At 44.7% G+C, this 21,816-nt stretch overlaps 1 protein-coding gene and 1 non-coding gene across 4 annotated transcripts; one reads left to right on the forward strand and one right to left on the reverse strand.

Annotated features, from left to right (window-relative positions):
- Nucleotides 1-297: 297 nt before the first annotated feature.
- TIGIT (T cell immunoreceptor with Ig and ITIM domains) lies at nucleotides 298-16,048 on the forward strand. 3 transcript variants are annotated; one of them, XR_005383336.1, is made up of 5 exons: nucleotides 303-757; nucleotides 1,749-2,078; nucleotides 4,728-4,834; nucleotides 13,686-14,287; nucleotides 14,377-16,048. XR_005383336.1 is itself a non-coding variant. In XM_038582868.1 (4 exons), exons 1-4 carry the CDS (start codon nucleotides 484-486, stop codon nucleotides 13,920-13,922), a joined length of 945 nt encoding a protein of 314 aa, XP_038438796.1. In that variant the 5' UTR covers nucleotides 298-483; the 3' UTR covers nucleotides 13,923-16,048. The 3 variants fall into 3 exon arrangements, 2 of the variants coding, with proteins under 2 accessions (XP_038438796.1, XP_038438795.1); XM_038582868.1 differs by having other exon boundaries at nucleotides 298-757; nucleotides 13,689-16,048; XM_038582867.1 differs by having other exon boundaries at nucleotides 13,686-16,048.
- A 5,361-nt stretch (nucleotides 16,049-21,409) lies between these two features.
- Nucleotides 21,410-21,495, reverse strand: MIR568 (microRNA mir-568). The gene has a single exon (NR_130471.1). It is a non-coding gene; the product is annotated as a microRNA mir-568 (primary transcript).
- Nucleotides 21,496-21,816: the final 321 nt, after the last annotated feature.

Below are 21,816 nucleotides of genomic sequence, written 5' to 3' on the forward strand. Positions count from 1 at the left end.
TGATTCTGCTGGATTGGAAAAAACTAAGCCAGAGTTCAACAAAGTCTCAGTCCAGATAAACAAAGACGGAAGAAATCAGATTCAGGAACAGAACCTCATTCAAAGGAAAGTTGGCCTATTGTCCAAGACTTTTTGTCCTGCCCACAACTCATCTCTGAAGTCAACGCCTCTAGTTCACTGGCTCATTAGATTTCAGGCCCGGGTCCTGGTCTGTAAGTGTGCATGCCTCGGTTTCTCTTACGGGCACACCTTCCTTTCTTGGATGAAGCCAGGGGGAGCCCAGTGAACTCCATCAGTAACAAGAATGTCAGAATCTTGGGCATCACACAGATACACAGGGCCCTCGGGTTCGGGAGACAAAGGTTGATACAAAACAAGCGCATTAAGACAGGACTTTAAAAAAACAGTAGATTGACTAATAGTAACCCAAAGACCAGTGTGCCTCTAACCACATTTTTGTTTATTTTTTAGTGTGTTTCCTTCATGGTCTTTCTTGTGGGCTTGCCCTATGCAGTTTGTGTACTTGTTGAGAGCGTTTCATATATGCCTCTGACATTGTTTTCGCTGAACTCAGTTTTTCCGAGACCCTCTCTCCTCATAGGCTCAGTTCTGGCCTCGCAGCTGCAGTCCACAGGTTTCGGCGGCAGAAGAGGCCTCGGCTGCTTCCTGTGGGCCCCCTCGCTGGGTGGAAACATGCAATGGTATCTCCTCCTGATTTGGGCCCAGGGGCTGGGGCAGGCTCCCCTCCCTACCTCAGGTAAGGCCTAAAAAGCCAGCTTGGATCTGGAGGAAGAGGAAGAGGAAAGGGAGGTTGGGAGCAGAGGGGAAGCGAGGGGAGGAAACACATGGTTGTCAGGGTCCTTCCTGTGTCCTGCTGGGTGAGAAAAGGCAGCGTTGGGGAAGGAGGTCCGGTTCTGTTTTGGGGGGCGGATGAAGGACTTGGGTTGGGGTGCCTGACTGGCCAACCCAAGAAAGGAAATTGAGGGAAAGAAAGGGACAAGGGGGAGGAAGGATCCGTTCGTTTGTAGGAGTTCACTTCTGCTCCATCATTCTGTGTCCTGTCCTTGAGGAGACTTTTAGAAGGGCACTGTTTTCTGGGGATCAATAATGTCTTCTTCATGGATTCCAGAGATTCATTATAGATTGAATTTTTACATCTGTTTCCTTCGGTATTGAAAATCATAGACAAATGTTTCTGAGATATCTGACACAGATACTGAGAAACTATAATATAATTTCATTTTTATCTTGTTTTTTGAACCATTTGAGGCTGGAGCTAAGCCCAAGGTGCTGGGGGTGGTCAGTGCCGAGGAGGGCGCTTTGGTCTGGGGGAAAGAGTTTCTCTCCAGTCCTCCTTTCCTTTGGAGTTTGTGGCTTTCCTGAAGGTTTTTTCCAGGCACCCCAAATGGCAGTCAACCAAACAGCCAGGTTTTCTTTCAAAGGACAATGTGCCCAGCACAGAACTGGCTGCTGAAAGATAAAGGGTTTATATTCTAGGTAGGGACACAGAGTAAGTATGGAAATAATCAATGGGCTCGTCATGGAGCTAGATTACAGCAGGATATCCTGAGTGGGTGAAGTGCCCCATTACGTAGCAGTTATAGTCCACGTGGGGAGTGACAGGATGGACAGGAAAGTCTGTCATCCCCGAAACCAATTCGAGCCTTAAAGCCCTTTGGGATTTCTATGGGAAGATTCAAGGAGAGCTGTTGACCTGGGACTCATGCTCGCTTTCTCCTCTTCCCTAGGAGCTGTGTCAGGCAGGATAATGACAATGGGGAACATTTCTGCTAAGGAAGGTGGCTCTGTCACCTTGCAATGTCACCTCTCCTCCACCACTGCCAACGTGACTCAGGTCAACTGGGAGAAGCAGGACCAACTTCTGGCCGTTCATCACACTGACTTGGGGTGGCACATCTATCCGGCCTTCAGGGAGCGAGTGGCCCCAGGCCCCAACCTGGGCCTCACCCTGCAGTCGCTGACCAGGAATGACACGGGGGAGTACCTCTGTACCTATCACACCTACCCTGATGGGATTTACAGAGGGACGTTCTTTCTGGAGGTCCTGCAAAGCTCAGGTATGCCCTCTGGAGCAGGGTGGCTGATGACCTTCATGCTCCAGGATAGAAAATGTGTTTCTGCCAAACAGTGTGCAAGAGCAGAGTTTCTCAACCTCGGTTCACATTCAAATCACTGGGGAGCGTCAGTGGTACTGCTGCTGGAGCCCCATTGCCGACCAGCCTAATCAGAACCTCCAGGGGCAAGGTTGGGATGTCATAGGCCCTAAAAGCCTGGTGGTTCAAGTGCACAGCCAGAATTGAGAACCACTGTTTTGGGTAAGAGGTGCATTTTATGTGTGTTGGTTAGGAAGAATAGTCTTTGGGGTCATTTGGGAAGGTCATTCTTGCTTATTAGTTTAGCTTCAATCATGCAAATTAAAATTAGCATCAAAGTTTGATAAAGGATTTATTTATTTATTTTAAATTTTTTATTTATTTATGATAGTCACACACAGAGAGAGAGAGAGAGAGAGAGGCAGAGACATAGGCAGAGGGAGAAGCAGGCTCCATGCACCGGGAACCCGACGTGGGATTCGATTCCGAGTCTCCAGGATCGCGCCCTGAGCCAAAGGCAGGCGCCAAACCGCTGCGCCACCCAGGGATCCCTTGATAAAGGATTTAGACACAGTGTGCGCTAAATGCCCAAGTACAGTAATTTACATCTGTATGGTACTTCACACTTTCCAGAATGCTCTCACATTCATTATCCACCCGAACACCTAAACCAGTTCTCTGGAAAGTGGGAAGAGATTACTGACCTGAGAGACAGTAGAGCAGAGTGCTCATGAGGTCAGACTCGGGCACCTGACAGCTTGGGTCCAAAGCCTGGTCAACAGCAGTTGACTTCAGACAAGATTACTTAGCTTCTCCGCGCCTCAGTTTTCTCATCTGTGAAATGGAAATAAATGTAACCTTATGAGGTGCTACCAGGGGCTTGAACACGGTAAGCGCCAAGCGTTAGCTCTGAGTGCCGGCCACTCACATGGGACTGCCTGATGGAGGCAGGGCCTGAGCTTTACTAGCTCTGTTGCTCAGGGCAGCCGAGCTGGTTTTAACACAGAGCCTCTGGTTTCACTAAACTACACCCTCAGAACTTTTTTTTTTTTTTTTTAAGATTTTATTTATTCATGAGAGACACAGAGAAAGAGAGAGGCAGAGACACAGGCAGAGGGAGAAGCAGGCTCCATGCAGGGAGCCCAATATGGGACTCGATCCCTGGTCTCCAGGATCACGCCCCGGGCTGAAGGCGGCGCTAAACCGCTGAGCCACCCGGGCTGCCCCAGCCTCAGAACTTCTATCTGCTGCCATCTATTGTGTTAGAGATTAAATTTTATGACTGAGAAGATGAAAGGCCACTTTAAAGTTTCCTTTCAAATGCTGCTCCTTGGCTGGCTCTGACATAGGTCAACGCAGCAGCGGGGTGAGAGCCTGCGCCCTTTCTGGCCCGGGAGCTGTGTTCCGCATGACCACTTGGCTCCCCACCTGCCCCCTTCCCCACCTGCGGGGCAAGGAACTCATCTGGGGAGCTCGGGCTCTCGCCCTCGCACCCTTGGGTACGGTGAGCACTGCCTTGCCCTAAGTGACTGCATCCCTTAGCCGCCTTTCCCACACTGTAACCCCTTAGTTAGAGGGGATAGCCTCCGCTAGGCCATTCTTTCAAGACTTCCCTGGACACCTGAGATCTTCCAGAACTTCTGGGAAGGAGGGGTGGGGGTGGGGTGGGGGGTGGGACTAAGTGCCTGGAAACTCCTCCATCGACAGTATAGCTCACATCTTGGCAGTTGTCCTGTTCCTTTCACACTCCCCTTGGGTCAGCTATCCCTCTTTTTTTTTTTTTTTTTTTAAATTCATGAGAGACACAGGCAGAGGGAGAAGCAGGCTCCATGCAGGGAGCACTATGCCGGACTCGATCCCAGGACCCTGGGAGCATGGCCTGAGCCAAAGGCAGACGCTTAACCCCTGAGCCACCCAGGCGTTCCCCTCTTCTCTTCAAAACCCTCTTTCTGCTTCTCCTCCTTACATTTTACATCTTAATAGAAGTTCATTTGTTCACGCTTTAATTCATGTCACAAATATTCACTAAGCACCTGCTACGTGCCAGGTGCTGAGAAGAAGTGAAGAATAAAGCTCTAGATCTTTATTCTCTTTAGGATCTCACAGCAGGAATAATGTTACTGGCTTAAGGTGAAAGGTTATATGCTTTTTGCTCTCTTTTTTTTGGTATTTTAATATTAACGTTATTTTAATTTTTAATTAAACTTTTTTTTTTACTTAGTATGGTTATAAATGTGAAATTTAATAAAAAGCAAACATGCACTTTCTGGTTTTTTTTATTTTAAATCCTGGATGTTATTGTTTGTTTCATTTCACGATTATTATAGAAAGTGGATTTTATCGATTAGAGGAAGGGGTGTTAACAGTGGTCAGCTCTGACGTCAAGGTGGAGCAGCGGTGCGCCACTGCTCGGGAGATCCGCTGTTGATGTCACGACAGGCCAGCTGATGCCCTGCTGTCCGAAGAGCTGGGCTTTCTCGAACCCCTGACCTGGGGTTCGAGAAAGGTCTGGCGAGCCCCCATCTCAGTGCCCCGACACAGGGGCTTCACTGTGTGGTGGGTGCCTCTTACTCTGGTTTTGACCCCGTCCTCTTTACCTTGTCATCCCTCCAGTGGCTGAGCGCAGCGCTGCGTTCCAGATCCCACTGCTGGGAGCCATGGCCTCAGTGCTGGCCGTCATCTGTGTGGCAGTCATCCTGGGGGGCCTCTGGACCAGAAAGGTAATGATTCTGGCTGCACGTCTCGGTCATGGGCACCCCATCCCTGTCCTTCCATGTCCCCTTCTGCCCAGAGAAATATCTAGATGTAAACTCTCCCACTGCTCTTCATGCTTTTCTATGGTCCTTGCTCTGCCTTTCAGGGAAGCTGTTTCCATTCTTCTTCTGTCTCCTTGCCCCCCTTCTGTCTGGGGACCCCAGAAAGCCTGGGGTATGCTTCCCATCTTGCTATCACCTAACAGTTTGTAGTTCCTGCCTGTCCCTAAAGCTACTCCCTTGAGAGTTCGATTGATCTCTTGTGAGTTGGATGCATCTTGGGCATCTAGGGAGTCTTGTATGTTAGCTTTTTAAATCTTTAACAACATTTCCAGATTCTTGGGCTACGTAGCACTTCCGTAGGGTGTGTAATAAGCACTCCCCAGATTGAGGAGTGAAAGGTCCATGGCAGGATCAGCAGACTGCAAATCCTCTGTGACTCCAGCTTAAGAGGGCGACTCAGCTGAAAGAGCCCTGGATGGGGAAGCGGATGATGTAGTTTCTAATGTCAGCACCGAGTGTGACTACAGAGAAGCTGCTGAATCTCCTGAGCCTCCATTTCCTCGTACAGAAAGTGGGGACGATGGTGACTCTGCTTGCTTTCTGTCACAGGGTTGTGGTGAACAAGTGGCACGTTGTCACGTGCTTGTATTGTAACCGTAGCTACTGATGAGTGAAGGGATTTCCACCACTTGTTTTGTCTGCCCTTTTGGACTTTTGAAGACTTCCCTGGTCACCCTCATTCTAGTCACCAAACATTTTGGGGAAGGCAAGAATGGGATTGCCAACATTATTTTCCGCCTCATCCAGACCCCCCTCCCTAGTTCCTGATTCACTTCTCCCCAACCTGGGTTCCACTCAGTTAACAACCTAACTCTTCATCCCTGACTTTTTTTTCTCTGGAATGTGTACTTGCTGCTGTTGGTACTGATATAAGTGGATTTATAGCCACCACCTTATTTTCTTCATATTTGTTTTGCCTGTTTTTTTTTTCCCCCTGGTCTTTCTTGCTGTCTTTTATGACAAAAAAAAAAGACCTATTTGGTAATGAGGCATTTTTTGCTATTCTTTTAGTGGTTACACTGGAGTTTACAAAATATACCCTTGACTTATTAAGGTCTAGTATAAATGAGTGCTTTTATCATTTCTTGGATTATGCAAGAATCTTAGGAAATGTTAATAGTTAATATTATAGTTATTAGTTAATATAAAGTTAATATTCACTTAGACTTATCTTTTCTGTTGCTCTTCACTTCCTGCATTTCCTATCTTGTAACTAGGATCATTTTCCTTCTGTCTGAAGAATATTATTTAGTATTTCCTTTTGTGCTGGTGATGAGTCATCCTGGTTTTTGTTTGTCTGAAAATATATTTTTCCTTAATTTAAAAGTGATGTATCTGTTTTGCTGGTCTACGTTTCTGTGTTTCAGCACATGGAGAACATTTTTCCATGGGCTCTGGCTTCCTATATTTCTGTTGAGAAATTATGTGAATCTTATTTTTGCTCCTTTGCAGACATGGCTTTTTCTTCTGCTTCTTTTAAATTTTTCTTTCTCTTTGATTTTCAGCAACTGTACAGTGATATAATTAGATGTAGAAGGGACCATGTAGGGCTTTTAAGGTGGGTAGGTTAAGGACAGTTTAAAACAGACATTTACAAAGGACTGGGCATTAAGGAGGATGTAGCAGCATGTTGGTGTCACCCTTAGTCTTTAGGGGAAAGGAGAGGATGATTACCAGAACCTGAATAGAGAGAGATTTGTGGACGGGACCACCTTGAGAAGTTCTGTAGTCCTGAGGGAAGGTTATAGCCAGCCCAAGGCCACCCTTGGCACACAGAATGCCAGGTGACAATATACCCTCACCTCACTCTCCTTCCCTGCATTCCCCTACTGCATTGGCTGAACCCAACTCAAGCCTGACAGCAAGGGAGCCCACTGATGCAACACCTCTAGTTCAGTCTCCTTAGGAAACAATCAGGATGGAAGGAAACAGAAGGCTGGTTGGAGGATGGAGTTGAGGGGTGAACAGATGATATTCAACCCAGTGTCGCTCAAAGACCTGGAAACTGGGCAAGAGGTCTTGACTTTCTAGGGGGTGCTGACCTCGGCCTTCTCTCATGTATTCTTGATCTCTTGATTACATATATAAGTAACGCCCCTTATTGGCTGTCCATCTCTATCTCTCTTAGGAACACTGCTTTATTAACCATTTTAATATCCCCGTGGGTCAGGCTTCCCTGGCTGCCATTGCAGTAATTGCATCCACTTTGTTTCTTAAGCTGCCACTGCCCCTATATTATTTGGGGGTCTTCTCATTCGTGTTGATCCAGTTCTATGAAAGCATTGAGCCCCAGCATAGAGACGAGAGATACCACGAAGCCTCCTAGTGATGCCCGTTGCTCTCTTCCCTAGCGCATTCCTTCCCACCTTTGGGAAAGACACTCCTATCACCAGGAAATTCCAAGAGTGTCCTCTGGCTCCTCCCTAGAAACATAATTAGCTATTGGATTTTCAAAATTACGTAGTACAGGGAAGGGCCAAGTTTCTCTGTAAAGGGCCAGATAGTAAATCTTTTAGGCTTTGTGGGCTATATGGTCTCTGTTGCAACAATTCAACGCTGCCGCTGTAGCATGAAGCACCACAGACAATATGCAAATGGATGAGTATGGCTGTGTTCCAACAAACTTTTATTTATAAACACTGAAATTTGAATTTCATATAATTTTCATGTGTCATGAAATATTATTCTTCTTTTGAATTTGTTTTCAACCACTTAAAAATATAAAAATCATTTTTAGCTCCCGGGCAGTACAAAAATCTGTGGTGGGCCAGATTTGAGCCATGGGCCTTAGTTTGCCAATCCCTGATTTAGTAGGTTATATTGGGGAAAACTCTGTTTTTTTCCTCTTCTCTACTCTTAACACTGCACAGAACACTTCTAAACACCAGATGGGTGGGTTTATTCCCACACTGACCAATTCTTCTACACCATCTGGGTGTCCTACAATCAATTCAGTTCTGACACTATCTACTTGGAATTAACATGAGAACCCACAAATTAAGGACTCAGTCCTACAAGACTGCCCTCACTTCAGACACCAACTGCAAGTCCCAGATTGTCACCTGTACTTCTGACTGACCGGCTATAAATTGAAGTTCCTACAACCCCCTTCTTGGATTTGATAAGTTGCTGACAGCTCACAGAACTCAGAGGAACACTTACATTTACTGGTTTATTATATAATAAAGAATATGATAAGGGATACAGATGAATAGCCAGATGAAGGAGGTACACAAGACGAAGTCAAGAAAGGTCTCAAGCACAGGAGCTTCTGTCCCTGGAGAGTTGGGGTATGCTACCCTCCTGGCGTGTGGATGTTGTCAGAAAACTGGAAGCCTTTTGAACCCCACACTTGGGAGATTTTTATGGAGACTTCATCGCAGAAGCATGATTGATTATGAACTCATTTTCCAGCCTCTCTCCTCTCTCTGGAGTATGAGAGTCGAGTGAGGCTGACAGTTCTAAGTTTCTAATCATGGCTTGGTCTTTCTGGTCACCAGCCTCCATCCAGGAGCCCAGCCAACATTGCCTCACTGGAACAAAAAGACATTCCTATCACCAGGAAATTCCAGATTTAGGAGTCCTGTGTCAGACATTCCTATCACCCAGGAGATTATAAGGGTTTAAGGAGCACTGTGTCAGGAGCCAGGATTAAAGACCAAACATTAGTAGAAACTGAGGGTAGGGACCAATAGATATATGTTCCTTATGATTTTGCACATATCCATTATAGCACCCCCACCTCTTTGAGCATTTTGTTTTTCTCTTCCATAATTTGCCAAAGCAGTATTAGCATCTCTCTTGACAGTAGTATATTAGCCTTATCTTCTGGGACCCTTGTGCGGGTGTTACATCTTCAGTCATGAGATAGGTCTCAATATTGACAAGTTACACCTCGCCCAGTCTCATAATCTACTTGCCCAGCCCAGACCATCACTCTCAGGATTCCCTCCCAGACACGTTCTCCCATTGTTGCCAGTACACGTTACCCATGTCCTTTAGGTAAAACCTCTCTCCTCCCTCAGGATTCCCGACATTCTCTCAGCTAGTCCAGGCTGTAGTCTTGCCCTAAATATGGGGCTGATGGCCCATACAAGAGGTGGAGACAGGTCCTAAGAGGGCCTTACCTTCCATGAAGGGGAAGTGGGCCATTTTGGCAGCTCCAGATGATACGAGAGAAGCAGGTGGCTTTCAAATGCATCTACCCAGGGATCCTCCTCCCGAGTCATAGAGATCTCTTCTTTTCTAGACATAGGAGGCTTGCCCAAGCTTAGAATCCAGCTCTGCTTCGAAGTTCTCTCTCTCTTACAGGTAGGTCCTGTGCCTGGCCTTTAGTGCTGGAGATGGATGTTTCCTGAAACATCCAAGTTTCACCTGAAGCTGCCAGGTACTTCTTGCTTCCAGGTGCTGCTTCCAGGTGCTGATAGATCTAAGCCTATCCTGATCTGTCCTCAGTGCATCTGGGGGAATTAAGTAAAAGCTACTCAGTCCCACAGTTCTTTTTCTTTTTTTTTCTCAAAGATTTTATTTACTTATTCATGAGAGGCACAAAGAGAGAGGCAGAGACACAGGCAGAGGGAGAAGTAGGCTCCATGCATGGAGCCCGACGTGGGACTTGGTCCTGGGACTCCAGGATCATGACCTGGGCAGAAGGCAGGTGCTCAACCCCTGAGCCACCCAGGTGTCTCAAGTTCCACAGTTCTAATACTGTTTTCCCATATATCTCAGATATTAGAGATGTGACACCAGCTGAGAATCCCCTTCCATCTGTGTCCCATCCCATTAATCCCCTTCCATCTGTGTCCCATCCCATTTCACAACTGGTAGTGGGGTTTATATTCCCATCCACCTCGGGAGAGGGGGAGGTTCTCCTCCATAATCCCATCCTGTGTCTGCTTCTGCTTCTAGGGTCACTTACGGGAGCATTTATTTATTTATTTATTTATCTATCTATCTATCTATCTATCTATTTATTTATTGGAGTTCAATTTGCCAACATATAGCATATCACCTAGTGCTCATCCCGTCTAGTGGGAACACCCTTTTAAATCAGAAATAGAGCCTGACATGCGAATTCTGGTGACAGTGATTTATTGGGATGGACTCTCAGGTAAAGGGTAGTGAGGGAATCAGGATAAGGCTGAGGGAAGAAAGCTCTGCTTGACGTGGTCTCAGCAGGAGACTTGGTTGCAGTAAGATTTTATGCAGAGTTGGTTGTACCTTGAGGCAGGGAGCTGGCTTTTTGAACACTCACCTCGGTCATCACTGCCCATTGGCTACTCACCAGAAAGGGCCCAAAAGCCATTCTCCAGAGAAGGGGCAGCTATGAGCCACCGGTAGCCGATAGTCCCAGTGTCTGGGGAGTGGGAGCACTGGTTAGGTAGGGAGGATCTGAGCGGGGTACCAACAGCCTTCCTTACGGACCCGGAGAGCCTGTTGATTGCATTATTTAGGAGCATAGACTTTGGAATCAGACCTAGTTTTGGATCCTGGCTCTACCACTTGAGTTGCTGTGGTAGTATCTGTAAAATGGGAATAATTATGATTTGTAGGGTTGTGGGAAAACTTGAGTCAAATAATTCATGTAAGGCACTTGGCATTTTTCCTGGCATGTAGTAATAAGTATTGGTGATTAAGTTCTTATTATGAATTTTATTTACCGTGGCACTTCATAATACTTGGTACTCAAAAATATGGATCCTGCATGGATTGATTATGACTAAATGAATGGATATTGTTTGCTAAGCAGCTATTGAAAAAAAAAATTCCCCTACGGGACCTTCTGAGAAAGGAGGGATGGGTGTGTCCAGCTCCATAACAATGACTGCCAACTGTCCGTCCTCCTCACATTCTCCTAGGGGCAATGTTTGTCCTCCTAGGACCCAGCTGCAATCTCTGTAGCTCCCTTTGGTCCTTTAGGACATCAGTCCCAGGCTTATTTTTTATACTGACAATTACAGAGTCCCCTAGGCGGGGTGAAATGAAAACCGGACAGTTGACAGACCCATTTCAGGCATGTTTACATTTCTCAGAAGACCTTGGAAACCAAAATGGTCTTAATATTCCAGGGCAAGTGTGGCTAGTCTAAGAATGGAAATGAGAACACACCAGCATCAGAGGTCACAATCAGTTCTTTGAGAAAGAATTGGGTATTTATATTTTTTAAATGGACTGGGTTGCATCAAGGGATGTAGTACTCTTTGAAGTCCAGCATCAGCACGATCCATGATGACCATGCTCTTTCTTCATACCTGTGGTTAGGGTGCAGCCATTGCTATTGAAAAGGAATGAATGACACAGTGGAGAGAGACCACCTGGCTCCTATGTGTGCTTTTGAGATGATGGCCTCTCTCTAGGCCAGGTTCCTCAGGGTCTGCAGTGTGGCACCTACCCTAATTTTTGATATTTATTCATGATGTACATCTATGCAGCCCACTCACCCTACCTGTTCGCTTTTATTTGTGCACTGCTGAGCTTGGCTCTAGCCCATGATGCTGCTGCTTCCTATCCCAGGAAGCAATGAAGGTGGGAAGAATGAGATTTGGTTTGTGTTTGCTGTTATTTTCTAAGCCTGTGTGTTGCTTTTTGGGATTTTGTTATCCAGACCTATGGTGGGGATGAGGACATGTTTAGAACAGTTTCCAGAAAGACCAAGAGGGTGTTACCTTTACATTGGGATGTTATCAGGTATTTCTTCTGCCATCCTGCTTGTGCTTATTAGTCTTTGATTTCCTTGGCTTAGGACAACCTTCCCCTGTGATGCTCTTCTATGGGGTAATGGCTGATTTCACACCCTTTATTTTCCCAAACAGATTTTGCTGTCTATTCTATTTTCCCAAAAGAGCAATCATAGTTATCTGACCATGAGTCCCTGCTTGGGACTTTGAGGTACGGTGCTGAGGAAGAATGCTTGCATGTGCATATGTGTGTGTGCACACATGTGTGAGTACACACACATTTCAGTCCTAAGACATATATTGAATGTCTGTATGGGCTATGAGGTTGCAAAGGGGAGTAGAGAAGAGATCCTTCCCTCAGGAGGCTTACGGTTTGGGGCTGAAGAGGTGAGAGGAGTAATAATAAGTTCAGGATAGCACTGAATGTTGTAACAGAGAACATCCAGGAACATATTCTAGCATCCAGGGAGAATGTCACTCTCCCAGAAAGGTCAAAGAAGGCTTCTTGGACAATGTGCTATAGAGCTGAGTTGGGAGGAAAGAAGAGACAACTTTTTGGGGAACTACAAGAAATGGACAGTGGTAGTAGCATATATAAAATTGGGGAGGTCGGAAACAGTGCATGGCATTCAAGAAGCTATCAGATGAGAGACAGCCTGGCCGAGGAGACAGAGCATGGCCTGGCCCCAACTCAGAACTTGGTCCAGGACAAGGTGCTTCACCTATTGATGCCTCTTTACTTATTCAAAAGTAGAAACTTCAATAAGATTGTTGCTGAGATTACATATGCTGTGAGCCAGTGCATACTCATAGCAGCTTCTCAAAAAATGGCATCTCTCTGGCACCCAGGCCCTATACCAAAAGTTGGGGTGTTGGGTGGGGAAACACTGCAGGAGGTGTAGCTGGAAAGGTAAGTGTGACCAAATCACAAAAGGCATTTTAGGGGGCATCACATACAATCTCCTGCAGGGAATGTAGTGAAGTTATGGACTGACTTGTGGGGTTTTACAAACCCCTTGACATCTACCTGTAGCTTCTATACAAGATTAAGCATCCTTCAGCAGACAAGGGGAGTCATCAAAGGGCTGTAGGCAGAAGCACAGCTTTTCCAACTCCCAGTCCTGAACTATCACTATGCTGGTGGCCATTTGAAAGTCAGACCAGAAGAAAGAGGGAGTCCAGAGGCAGGCAGGTGTAGAAGCATAGGGTGAGATAAAACACGAGGGTGGGAATAAAGAAGTGAGAAGTGATTTCAGGGTGACTTAGGAGTACAATTGGATGGGATTAGACTGATTGGAGTTTAACATCGGGCTTCAGGTTTCTGGTTAGCTGGTGCCATGAGCCAGTAGAGAATGCAGAGACAGGAACAGTTTGTAGAGGAGGGAACATGATGGTCTCATTTGAGACATGGTGAGTCTGGGCTTGCTATGATGACTTGCTATGACTGCCTAGGCCTGGAGCTCAGGGCAGAAGCCTGGGTTAGTTTGGGTAGAGATCGGGAATCTTCAGAGGGCCGATGGTGCTTGTAGAGGGACGTTGGATGAAGTGACTCAGAGAGGGTGTTGAGTGTGAGGAAACAGAAAGTCGAGCTCTGGGGAACCCCCTTATTTGGGGAGCCAGTGTGGGGGCAGAAGAAAAGCAGGGCTAGCTGAGGGTGAAAGTGGGAGTTCAGGAAGAGGAGAACCAAGAGAGAGTGATGCCATGGAAGCCAGGGAAGGAGAACATTTTATAAGGGAAGAAGTCGACAGCGTCAGATGCAGTAAAGAGAACAAGCGAGTTTGAGGCAGAAAGCCACCTCACTGGCCTTAGAGAGTAGTAAGTAATGGGGTGCAGGGCTCATTGCATGTGGAGCAAGTGTAGGTTCACTGGAGCGGTTAGTCCTGAAATCTAGTTGTAATGACGTTGAGCAATTAAGGGTTGGGGAATTGGTGTCGGTAAGAACACAACCTTGTTAGTGTGTGTGTGTGTGTGTGTGTGTAAGAAAGGAAGAGAGAGATCATCATAACTATGTATTATGCTGAGAAGTAACTTCTGAATAACATCCCTACATCCTCACTTACTAGTTTGTTTGTTTTTAGAAGAAATGTCGCAGAGTCCATTGTGGGGAAAGTGGCCTCAGGACGATGACGTATGAACAGGAGGAACAGAGTCCCTGCATCCTGTCGTCCACTGGAAGGGCCATCCAGGTAGAGATGGTGCCCGTGGGCCTCTACACGGAGCAGAGGGCAGACGACTATGCTGAGCCACACGACTACTTCAACGTCCTGAGCTACAGGAGCCTTGGAAGCTTCAGCTTCCTGGCCGAGACTGGTTAGCTCGCAGAGGCATCTTCTGGGAGACGCATTCCTGTCCCTGCTGTGACAGGTGGTGACATAAGGGTCTGCGGTCTCCATCGCTGCTGTGTGTGCATGTGAGTGTGTGTTCAGTTGAGTGAGTGAATGTCATCCTCGTCCCCGCCCTTCCCTCCCCTCCCTTGTGGCAGACCCACAGTGGGCAGCTTGTATCTTGGTTGTGAATGCAGAGTCAAGAAACAATGAGTCGGTTCTGAATCGGGCAGTGTGGGCAGACCCTGTGGCTCTGAGGAACGCATTCCCCCTCGTAGCACCGGGCAGGGCTTTGGTGGTCCTGGCAAGTGGCAGTTTTGTCGTGGATGATGGTGATGACAACGACGATGATGATGGTAAGACTCATCTCATTTCTCCCAGTCATTTTCATCAGCAACCACGCATTCAAAACATTTTATTTTATTTTATTATTTTTTTTTCAAAGCATTTTATGAACAAGGCCTGGCACTGGCTGCCAAGGGGAGGTTCGGACAGGACTACACCAGGCTTTCGGATCTCAGCCCCCTTAGACCGTACAGATAAGTGAGGGTAATGACATTTCCATGAAAGGTAGTGCGAAAACAGAGATATAAGACGCAGGCCTTTGGGAAGAGCCACTGGCGTAGGCTGTGGTCATCAGGCCAAGCTTGCCTGGGTGAAGTGGCTCGGGAGGATGGAGGGAACAGTGAGGCTAGTGTGGTGAGATCAGGAATTGTGTCTAGGGAGGGTGGAGAAACTGAAGCAGAGCTGATGAAATTCCCACATGGAAGAACCAAGGGAGCTGAGAGTGCTTGGGATTTTATTCCTCGGGCAGATCCTTCAGGACTCCTTCTGTTGGGTGGGCCTGGAGTCCAGGGATGGCCTGCTCAGGGGACTCGAGGCCTTCCAGATGCCTGCCAGGGACATGCGCAGGAGTGCTGGTCCACTATAGGAGCTGCATCCTAGCCCCCGGCCAGGACCCACCTTTTCTCTATCAATCCACCATTGAGCTTGTGAGGAAGGAATCTGTGTCCTACCAAAAGGAAAACCTGGATTTTAAAACATAGGGACTCTTCCTAAGAAAAAGAAGAAAGAGGGGGATCGAGGGTTTAAGGTGAATGCCCTCTCCCTAGCTTCTCTGAACCCTTAAATTCACCCCTTGAGCTCTTCGTGCTGGGGTTTGGGTGGCATCTAAGTGCCAGTTTCTGTTTAACTGGCATCCGGCCTCTATCCTGCCACCACTTCTCTTACAGGAGTGAGGAGGGAAGGTGGGCTTACAGGTGACAGGTTTTCTTCCACGGCCATAGGAACTGAGTGAGGATGGGAAGAAGGCTGTCTTACTGGTGGTTGAAATCAAGCTCTGCTCTGCTCCCTAAGAATTAGGCAGCCTGAGCAAGAAGACGATTCAACTCCTGCTCCTTGGATTTGGATTTGGATTTTGGTCACTCTACCAAATACGTATGTAGTTAGGAGCAAGGAGCTGAAATCTGTCCAGAGTGCTAAATCTTTCGGAAGACAGACAGATGCACGTAAGATGCTGTGATGTGCCAGGGCAGGTCACCCCACTCTTCTTGCTGAACTCCTGCAAACTGCTTGGGAGTAGAACCCAATTCATGAGTTGGAGAGGAACTAAAATGTCATGACAAAAGGGAGTGGCAGTTTGATGGAGAGATGGCGACTGGGTCTCGGCTAGACTGAGAGTCGCAGTGTTAACGTGGTTATGGTAAACAGGAAATGCCATTTGGATGGTAATAAAAATATAAAAGGACCCATAGATGTTATAAATAGGTCAGGTTGCTAAAATGAGATTGAATTAGAAAATACATTTTAAAATGGAATTCATTGAAGTGGATCTTCCATGGAGGACCAGAGAAGATGATCCCATAAAGCCGGGTTCCTGGACACATGGGCTGTCCAGTGGGATAGCCACTCTGCATGGGTAGCCGTCTAGTGTATGAGATGTGGTTAATCTGAATTGAGATGTACTGTGCTAGACGTGTAAAATACACGCTAGATTTTGAAGGCTTAGTGTGAATAATCAGAATATAAACTATCATGTTAGTAATTTAAAAATATTGATTACATGTTGAGAGGATGTATTTGGGATATAGTCGGTTAAATAAAATTATTAAAATTGATTTCACCTGTTTCTTTTTTTACTTTCTTAATGTGGCTACTGGAAAATCTAAAACTGTGTATGTGGCTCCCATTATGTTTTTATTGGACCACGCAGCACTAGACCCTACACCCAAGCCAAGCTGGCACCAAGGAAGGGTGTCTATCTCTGACTGGTGGGCTCTCTCTTTTTCTCTAATTCAAAATAGAGTTTGAGGAGGCTTTTCCCTCCTACTATGACATTTGAAAAAAACACATAGGAAAGTATTACAGGGGAGATGGAGGTGGGAGACTGTTAAGTGCACACAGGAAGTGATCCTACGCTCTCTTGGATCCCCTCTTGGATCCCCTCTTGGATTTCATGGTAGGAGAAGGGGAGAAAAAATGAATTAATGAATGAGAGTTTGGGAAGGAATAAACGTATTGATTCCCAACCCTTTATTACTTCACATTCTAAGCCTCGGCATCTAGAGTCTGATCTATAATCCAGAGAATTGCCCTGAATAAATATGAGGAATTTTGATTCATGGAGTTTTGAGGTAGGTGATCTTCATGAGTAGACAGTATTTTCCCATACAATTTTATTTCATGACTCATTCCTTCTCACCTGTGATTTTGAGGTGCTTCATCATATACTCAGGTGCATACAGTTTCCGTCAGTGCTAAGCTGGACAGACAGGGTGGCTGTGTGTGCTGCGTACGCTTGGCAGCATTCTGGTGGGCACACTATACCCACAAAGGGGAAGGACTCAGCAGCATGGCTGTGGCTGCCAGCTGTGGGCTGTGAGTTTTATTCCATCTTCCAGTTCTTCCCAATCCTAATTCATGGCTGTAACTAGTAAACTTCCACATCCACTCCAAAGTACACCTGCCAAGAGGCCCAAAGGATTCTTATGTGTGCAAGAGCCTGAGCTTTCAAGAAATCAGAATTAGGTACTTTGATGTTTGATAGAATTTTTTTTTTTTTTTTTTAGAAAGTAGAGTCTAGGATAATACTACCCAATAGAACTTTCCATGATGATAGAAATGTTTTGTATCTGTGCCATTCAATATGGCAGCCACCAGCCACATGTGACTCTTGAGCACTTGAAACGTGGTGAATGTGACTAAGGAACTGAATTTTAAATTTCTTTTCATTTTAATTAACTTAAGTGTAAATAATGGCATGGCTACTATATTAGACATCACAATTCTAGTAATTCCCTTGCGTATGGAGAAAACACAGAAGAGATATGTTTAGAAGCCATTGGGTGGGTGTAGAGATGCTGTGCATTTGAAAGGGCTCCCACCAGGAATAAACATGGAGGTCTTCTTCTATTCTCCGTGTCCTTCGTTTTTCTTTTGCTGTGTCCTTCCTTTGATCAAAACAAAGCATGAGCCCAAAAAACAGACTGTGTATTTGTTTATTTCAGACTCTTCCCAAAAGGTATCTGAATTAGCTAAGGGATCGAGTTCAGGTAAACAGGGTCATCGTTGTCAAAAGGTTTGCAACTCGTAGGTGTTATGCAGGAATAGACTCGTATCACAGGATTTGCCCTAGACTACACTTATTCTGACTTCATGTGAAGAATACTTCCTCTGGTGCTAAAAGTCTAATTGATTTTGCAGAGATCAAAAGAGAAGTAGCTAGGATGTGTTATGGACAGAGAGGATACTTGGTTAAGTGCTAAGTGCTGCTATTTAGTTTTATGACATTGGATAAGCCACTTAACCTCCTGATCCTCATTATAAATGTTTCCTCATTTGTAAAATGGTGATAATAATACCTACTTCTTAAGGTTCTCGGGAAGACGAAGAAAATGTGGTTGAGTCTTTGTAAGCTAAAAATGCAGAATTAATGTTCTCATTATTGTTCCACGGCACTGCTGCTGATGCCACAGAGGTCCCTGAGGGGGCATCAAACCTTGTTGGGAGCAACCCAGGTGTCTGGAATTATCGAACTCTTGAAAACTGGGATGTAAGGAATGCTAAGAGTTGCAGATGTATCCTTGGGGTCTACAAGTTCTCTGTATTTTAAAATTTTGTGTTTTAAGTGAGATAAACTTTTAATAAGTCGAACATATCTTGGATATCGATGACTTTTTAAAGCAGAGTATTGTCATTGCCTTCAGTCTCTGTATTTGTGTTTACAATTAAGTTGATCTCAAGACATGGAAATTTAACTCATAAATGATTCATTTGCTCCGGGGGGGGGGGGTGTGGAATAGTGGAAGATTTTGCAGTAGTTGAAAGAGTAGGAAAGTGATTAGAGAGTTGTCTTCACCTTGCACACTATAGGGATGCCGTCCTCAGAAGGACATGGGCCGAAGCAGGGCTCTAACTTTGTGAGCAGCAAAGCATCATCCAACATATGAAATTGTTATTTCAAATTATTAAAATAAATAATTCATCAAGGTGTTTTTTTGGGTTCACAAAAAATCAAATACGGGCAAATCATGCATTGTGAAATGTTTGCTTTTCTTTATTTTCGACTTGCTAGAGTATCAGGAGAACTTAGGGGTTCAGTGACTGAGATGCAAGAAGTCAATATTTAAATTCATAGAAGTCACCTTTCAGCCCAGAGTTCTCCTTCAGACTCTCCCCATCCCAAGCCCCTGCCAAGGCATCCGTGTTTCTCACATTGGTGGAAATGTCCATCCACACTCACCTCCTCCAACCCAAAGCTTGCAAGTACCTGGGAGTCCCCAAACTGCTCATTCCTTGGACCCCTCTTTGATGAACCCAGCCCGTATATCTTTCTGTTAGTTCATGAACTTCCGTGGCACCGACAATCTGAACAGTACAACCTAGCTCTTGATCTTATGGAATCTTTACTCCTAGTTGTTAGATTTCAAAGCTTGTCAGGGTTAATTGTCTTCATTCCCTTCACAAACTGCACAATGTTGAGTGAAATATAGGTGCTTACTGAAGACTTGGTGAATTTACTTGTCGCGTTGACTGCCCTAGGGACAAATAAGATGTACGTTTTCTTCATCATGCCAGTAATTTCCATGAGGACCATGAGATTGAGAGCTCTTATGTGTAGGTATACGAGAAGGGGGTTATGGAGCAAATAGAAGCCTCTTGGAGGTCCCCCAAATCATCAAATGGGGACATATTTTGAGCCATGAGTTTTCCTTCAATACAAGGATAGAAGGGTGTAGTGTCACATGGTTATTTCCATGGGAGGCAGATAGATACTGATTTGCACATGGGAAGGAAAAAAAATGGTGAATCAGTTTAGACAACACTAATTGAGTCACATGATTACACGTGAGCTTTGGACGGGAGGACGAAAATGCCCAAATTTGCCTTTGTAACCCCAAAATGATATCACCAATTCTGGGATTTTTATGTCTTATATCAAGAGGACTGATGAATTGAAAATTTCTCTGGTCTTTGGGTATAATCCTCAGTTTGGATAATTTCCAGCTAGACCTTGATCACAGGGTATGAGAGACTGTGAAGGACCACCTGAAACAGAGACCCTGCCACAACATAAAGACGCAATAGGAAACCCAGAGAAGAGTTTTTTTTTTTTTAATTATTCCTTCATATTCAAACTTCACAAACAGTGTGAACTTGTACAATACCTCGGAAAGTGAAACTTACAAAAAAAGTGCTGGTAACATTTAAAAAAAAACAACAAAAACCCCAAAAAACAAACATCATTCTTAGCAACATCAATTACTCTTCCACACAAAACAGAAACCTTGTAAAATTTATTTTCGTATTTTTAAGGCGTAATACTTCCGTATAAAGTATATGCAAGAGATAAAACTTCACAGTATTCCAAAATGTCACAATAATAATAATAATATAATAGTATAATGAAGCGCTACAGTTAATTTTTCTTTTTTTGAATGTTTTTTTTTTCCTGTTTAAATAACAAATACAAGTCACAGGTAAATATACGTGAGAAAAATACGAGGCTAATATTAAATGGCAGGTAAGGATACTGTCACTGTAAGAAAAAACTGGCAGGATGTGTGTATTTAGTCTATATTTTAAAGCACTTGATAGAAAAGGCGTATGCAAGGTTTTTCAAAACAATTTTTTGTTTGTTTGATAACTGACAACAATTTAAGAGTATAATGAGGAAAAAAAAAAAGGAACAAACTCCCTCTCAAAACTATTGACCTGCTCATCCCAAACCACGTATATACTGATGGATGGATGGATGTGTGTGTGTATACATGGGTTTATAGGGTACACAGATTGATACAAGCAGTGTTCCATGCCCACCTGCAAAGATCGGAGGGTTATAGTCTCTGCAGTCATCGAGCCCAAGTTCCTGTTGGGAAATTATTCTTTCAATTTAAAGCTCACTCTTTCCTTGCCTTTCCCTCTTTCCAAACTCTTCCCCAGTTCCCAGGTCTTCGGTCTGAAAAGACAATCTGGTTAGAAAAGTTGCCCTCCATTCAAAGTTCGCTGGGAAATAGATACTGCATGAACAGTGACACCCACACAGACGTTGAAAATACCACTTGGACGAATGAATATGTGCATGTGTGTGTGTGTGCGCGCGTGCGTGCGTGTGTGTACAGTAGCAATTGCAGAAAAGGGACCATATTCCTTTCCATACTAAGATACAATGTGATAAGAAACATTTCTGTGCAGGGAATAGGGTTTCTTTGAATCTTATCACAACACTGTGGCGGGAAAATCAGGAAATGGGTTCACCTTTCAGCAGTCACCACAGTAAACTTCATTGAGAACACACATGCTCAGACATCTGGTCTGCGCACATGCGTATGTTAACAGCTAGCCATTCAGCCAACAGGTAACAGAAAGACAGCAGATAGCAAAACACGTCAATAAGGTGCTCAAAGAAAAAAGTGGCACCCACTCTTCGAATGGATGGCCACATTTAAGGTGCTTCAAAAAAGTTTTTTTTTTTTTTTTTCAGTTTTTATTTCAAACATTAAGAGAGTACTGATTTGCACATGGTAGTTCTGAGCCAGGCCAAGGGTTTTGAGATTTCTGACATCTTCCATTGAAAAGGGCTTTCACTGTAGTTTTATTCAGTTTGTTGTGGGTCACTTGAGTCTAAAGATTTTTTTTTTAAATGGCCAAAAACTGAAATCAAATCAACATGACTAAAAGAAATAACAGATGAAATGGTATAGAACATTACTGCATTCCCATTGGATCAAGATGGTTTCGCCCATTTTTTCCTCTTTCGCTAACACTGTTCCTTTTTTTTCTTTGTTACAATCCGTTCCTTGTGAACATACAGAAGTAACCAAAATCACTGCAAGTGGCTGTTTTTATTTTTTGTGATCTGTTGCAAGAGTCCAACCTTGTTTCCTCTGCTGCTGTTTGTGTAGCATCTGTAATGAGCATCTGGATTTATAATGAGCATCTGATTTTGTTATGTGCATGTGTGTGTATATGCACATATACACACCTATACATGTATAATATATACACTATATATATATGGATATATATAGGAAGTGTGTATACATTTATACATAATATAGTGTATATTGTTTCAACTGGAGATAAACTGAACTGGGTTCAGACACTAGCACATGTTTATCTTTCCCCTGCTCCCTCTGTACATTTTAAACAGTCTGGAGCTTTTATTTATTTTTTAAAGTGCATTTTCAATGCAGAATAACTGTAATCCACTGATTCCTTGGAAAACATTTTTGATGAGAAAAATCTGACAGTTCTCAGCCCCAAGCAAGAGAAACCTGGGTTTGGTCATGCCGGGGGCTGACGTGGCAGTGCCAGGCTTGTGCCTGAGTGATTACTGGGCATTCTGGACTCCGGGCACCTAGCAGCAGCAGCAGCAGCACCTTTA

Source organism: Canis lupus, chromosome 33, assembly GCF_011100685.1.
Source record: "Canis lupus familiaris isolate Mischka breed German Shepherd chromosome 33, alternate assembly UU_Cfam_GSD_1.0, whole genome shotgun sequence".
In the NCBI taxonomy this organism is placed as follows: Eukaryota; Metazoa; Chordata; class Mammalia; order Carnivora; family Canidae; genus Canis; species Canis lupus.

What these genes read in the sequence shown, in the direction of transcription:
- TIGIT (XM_038582867.1), top strand. Translation starts at nt 484, where the DNA reads ATGGTCTTTCTTGTGGGCTTGCCCTATGCAGTTTGTGTACTTGTTGAG. An exon ending in GGCTCCCCTCCCTACCTCAG is followed by an intron (nt 758 to 1,748) that starts GTAAGGCCTAAA and finishes CCTCTTCCCTAG; the next exon opens with GAGCTGTGTCAGGCAGGATA. An exon ending in GGAGGTCCTGCAAAGCTCAG is followed by an intron (nt 2,079 to 4,727) that starts GTATGCCCTCTG and finishes TCATCCCTCCAG; the next exon opens with TGGCTGAGCGCAGCGCTGCG.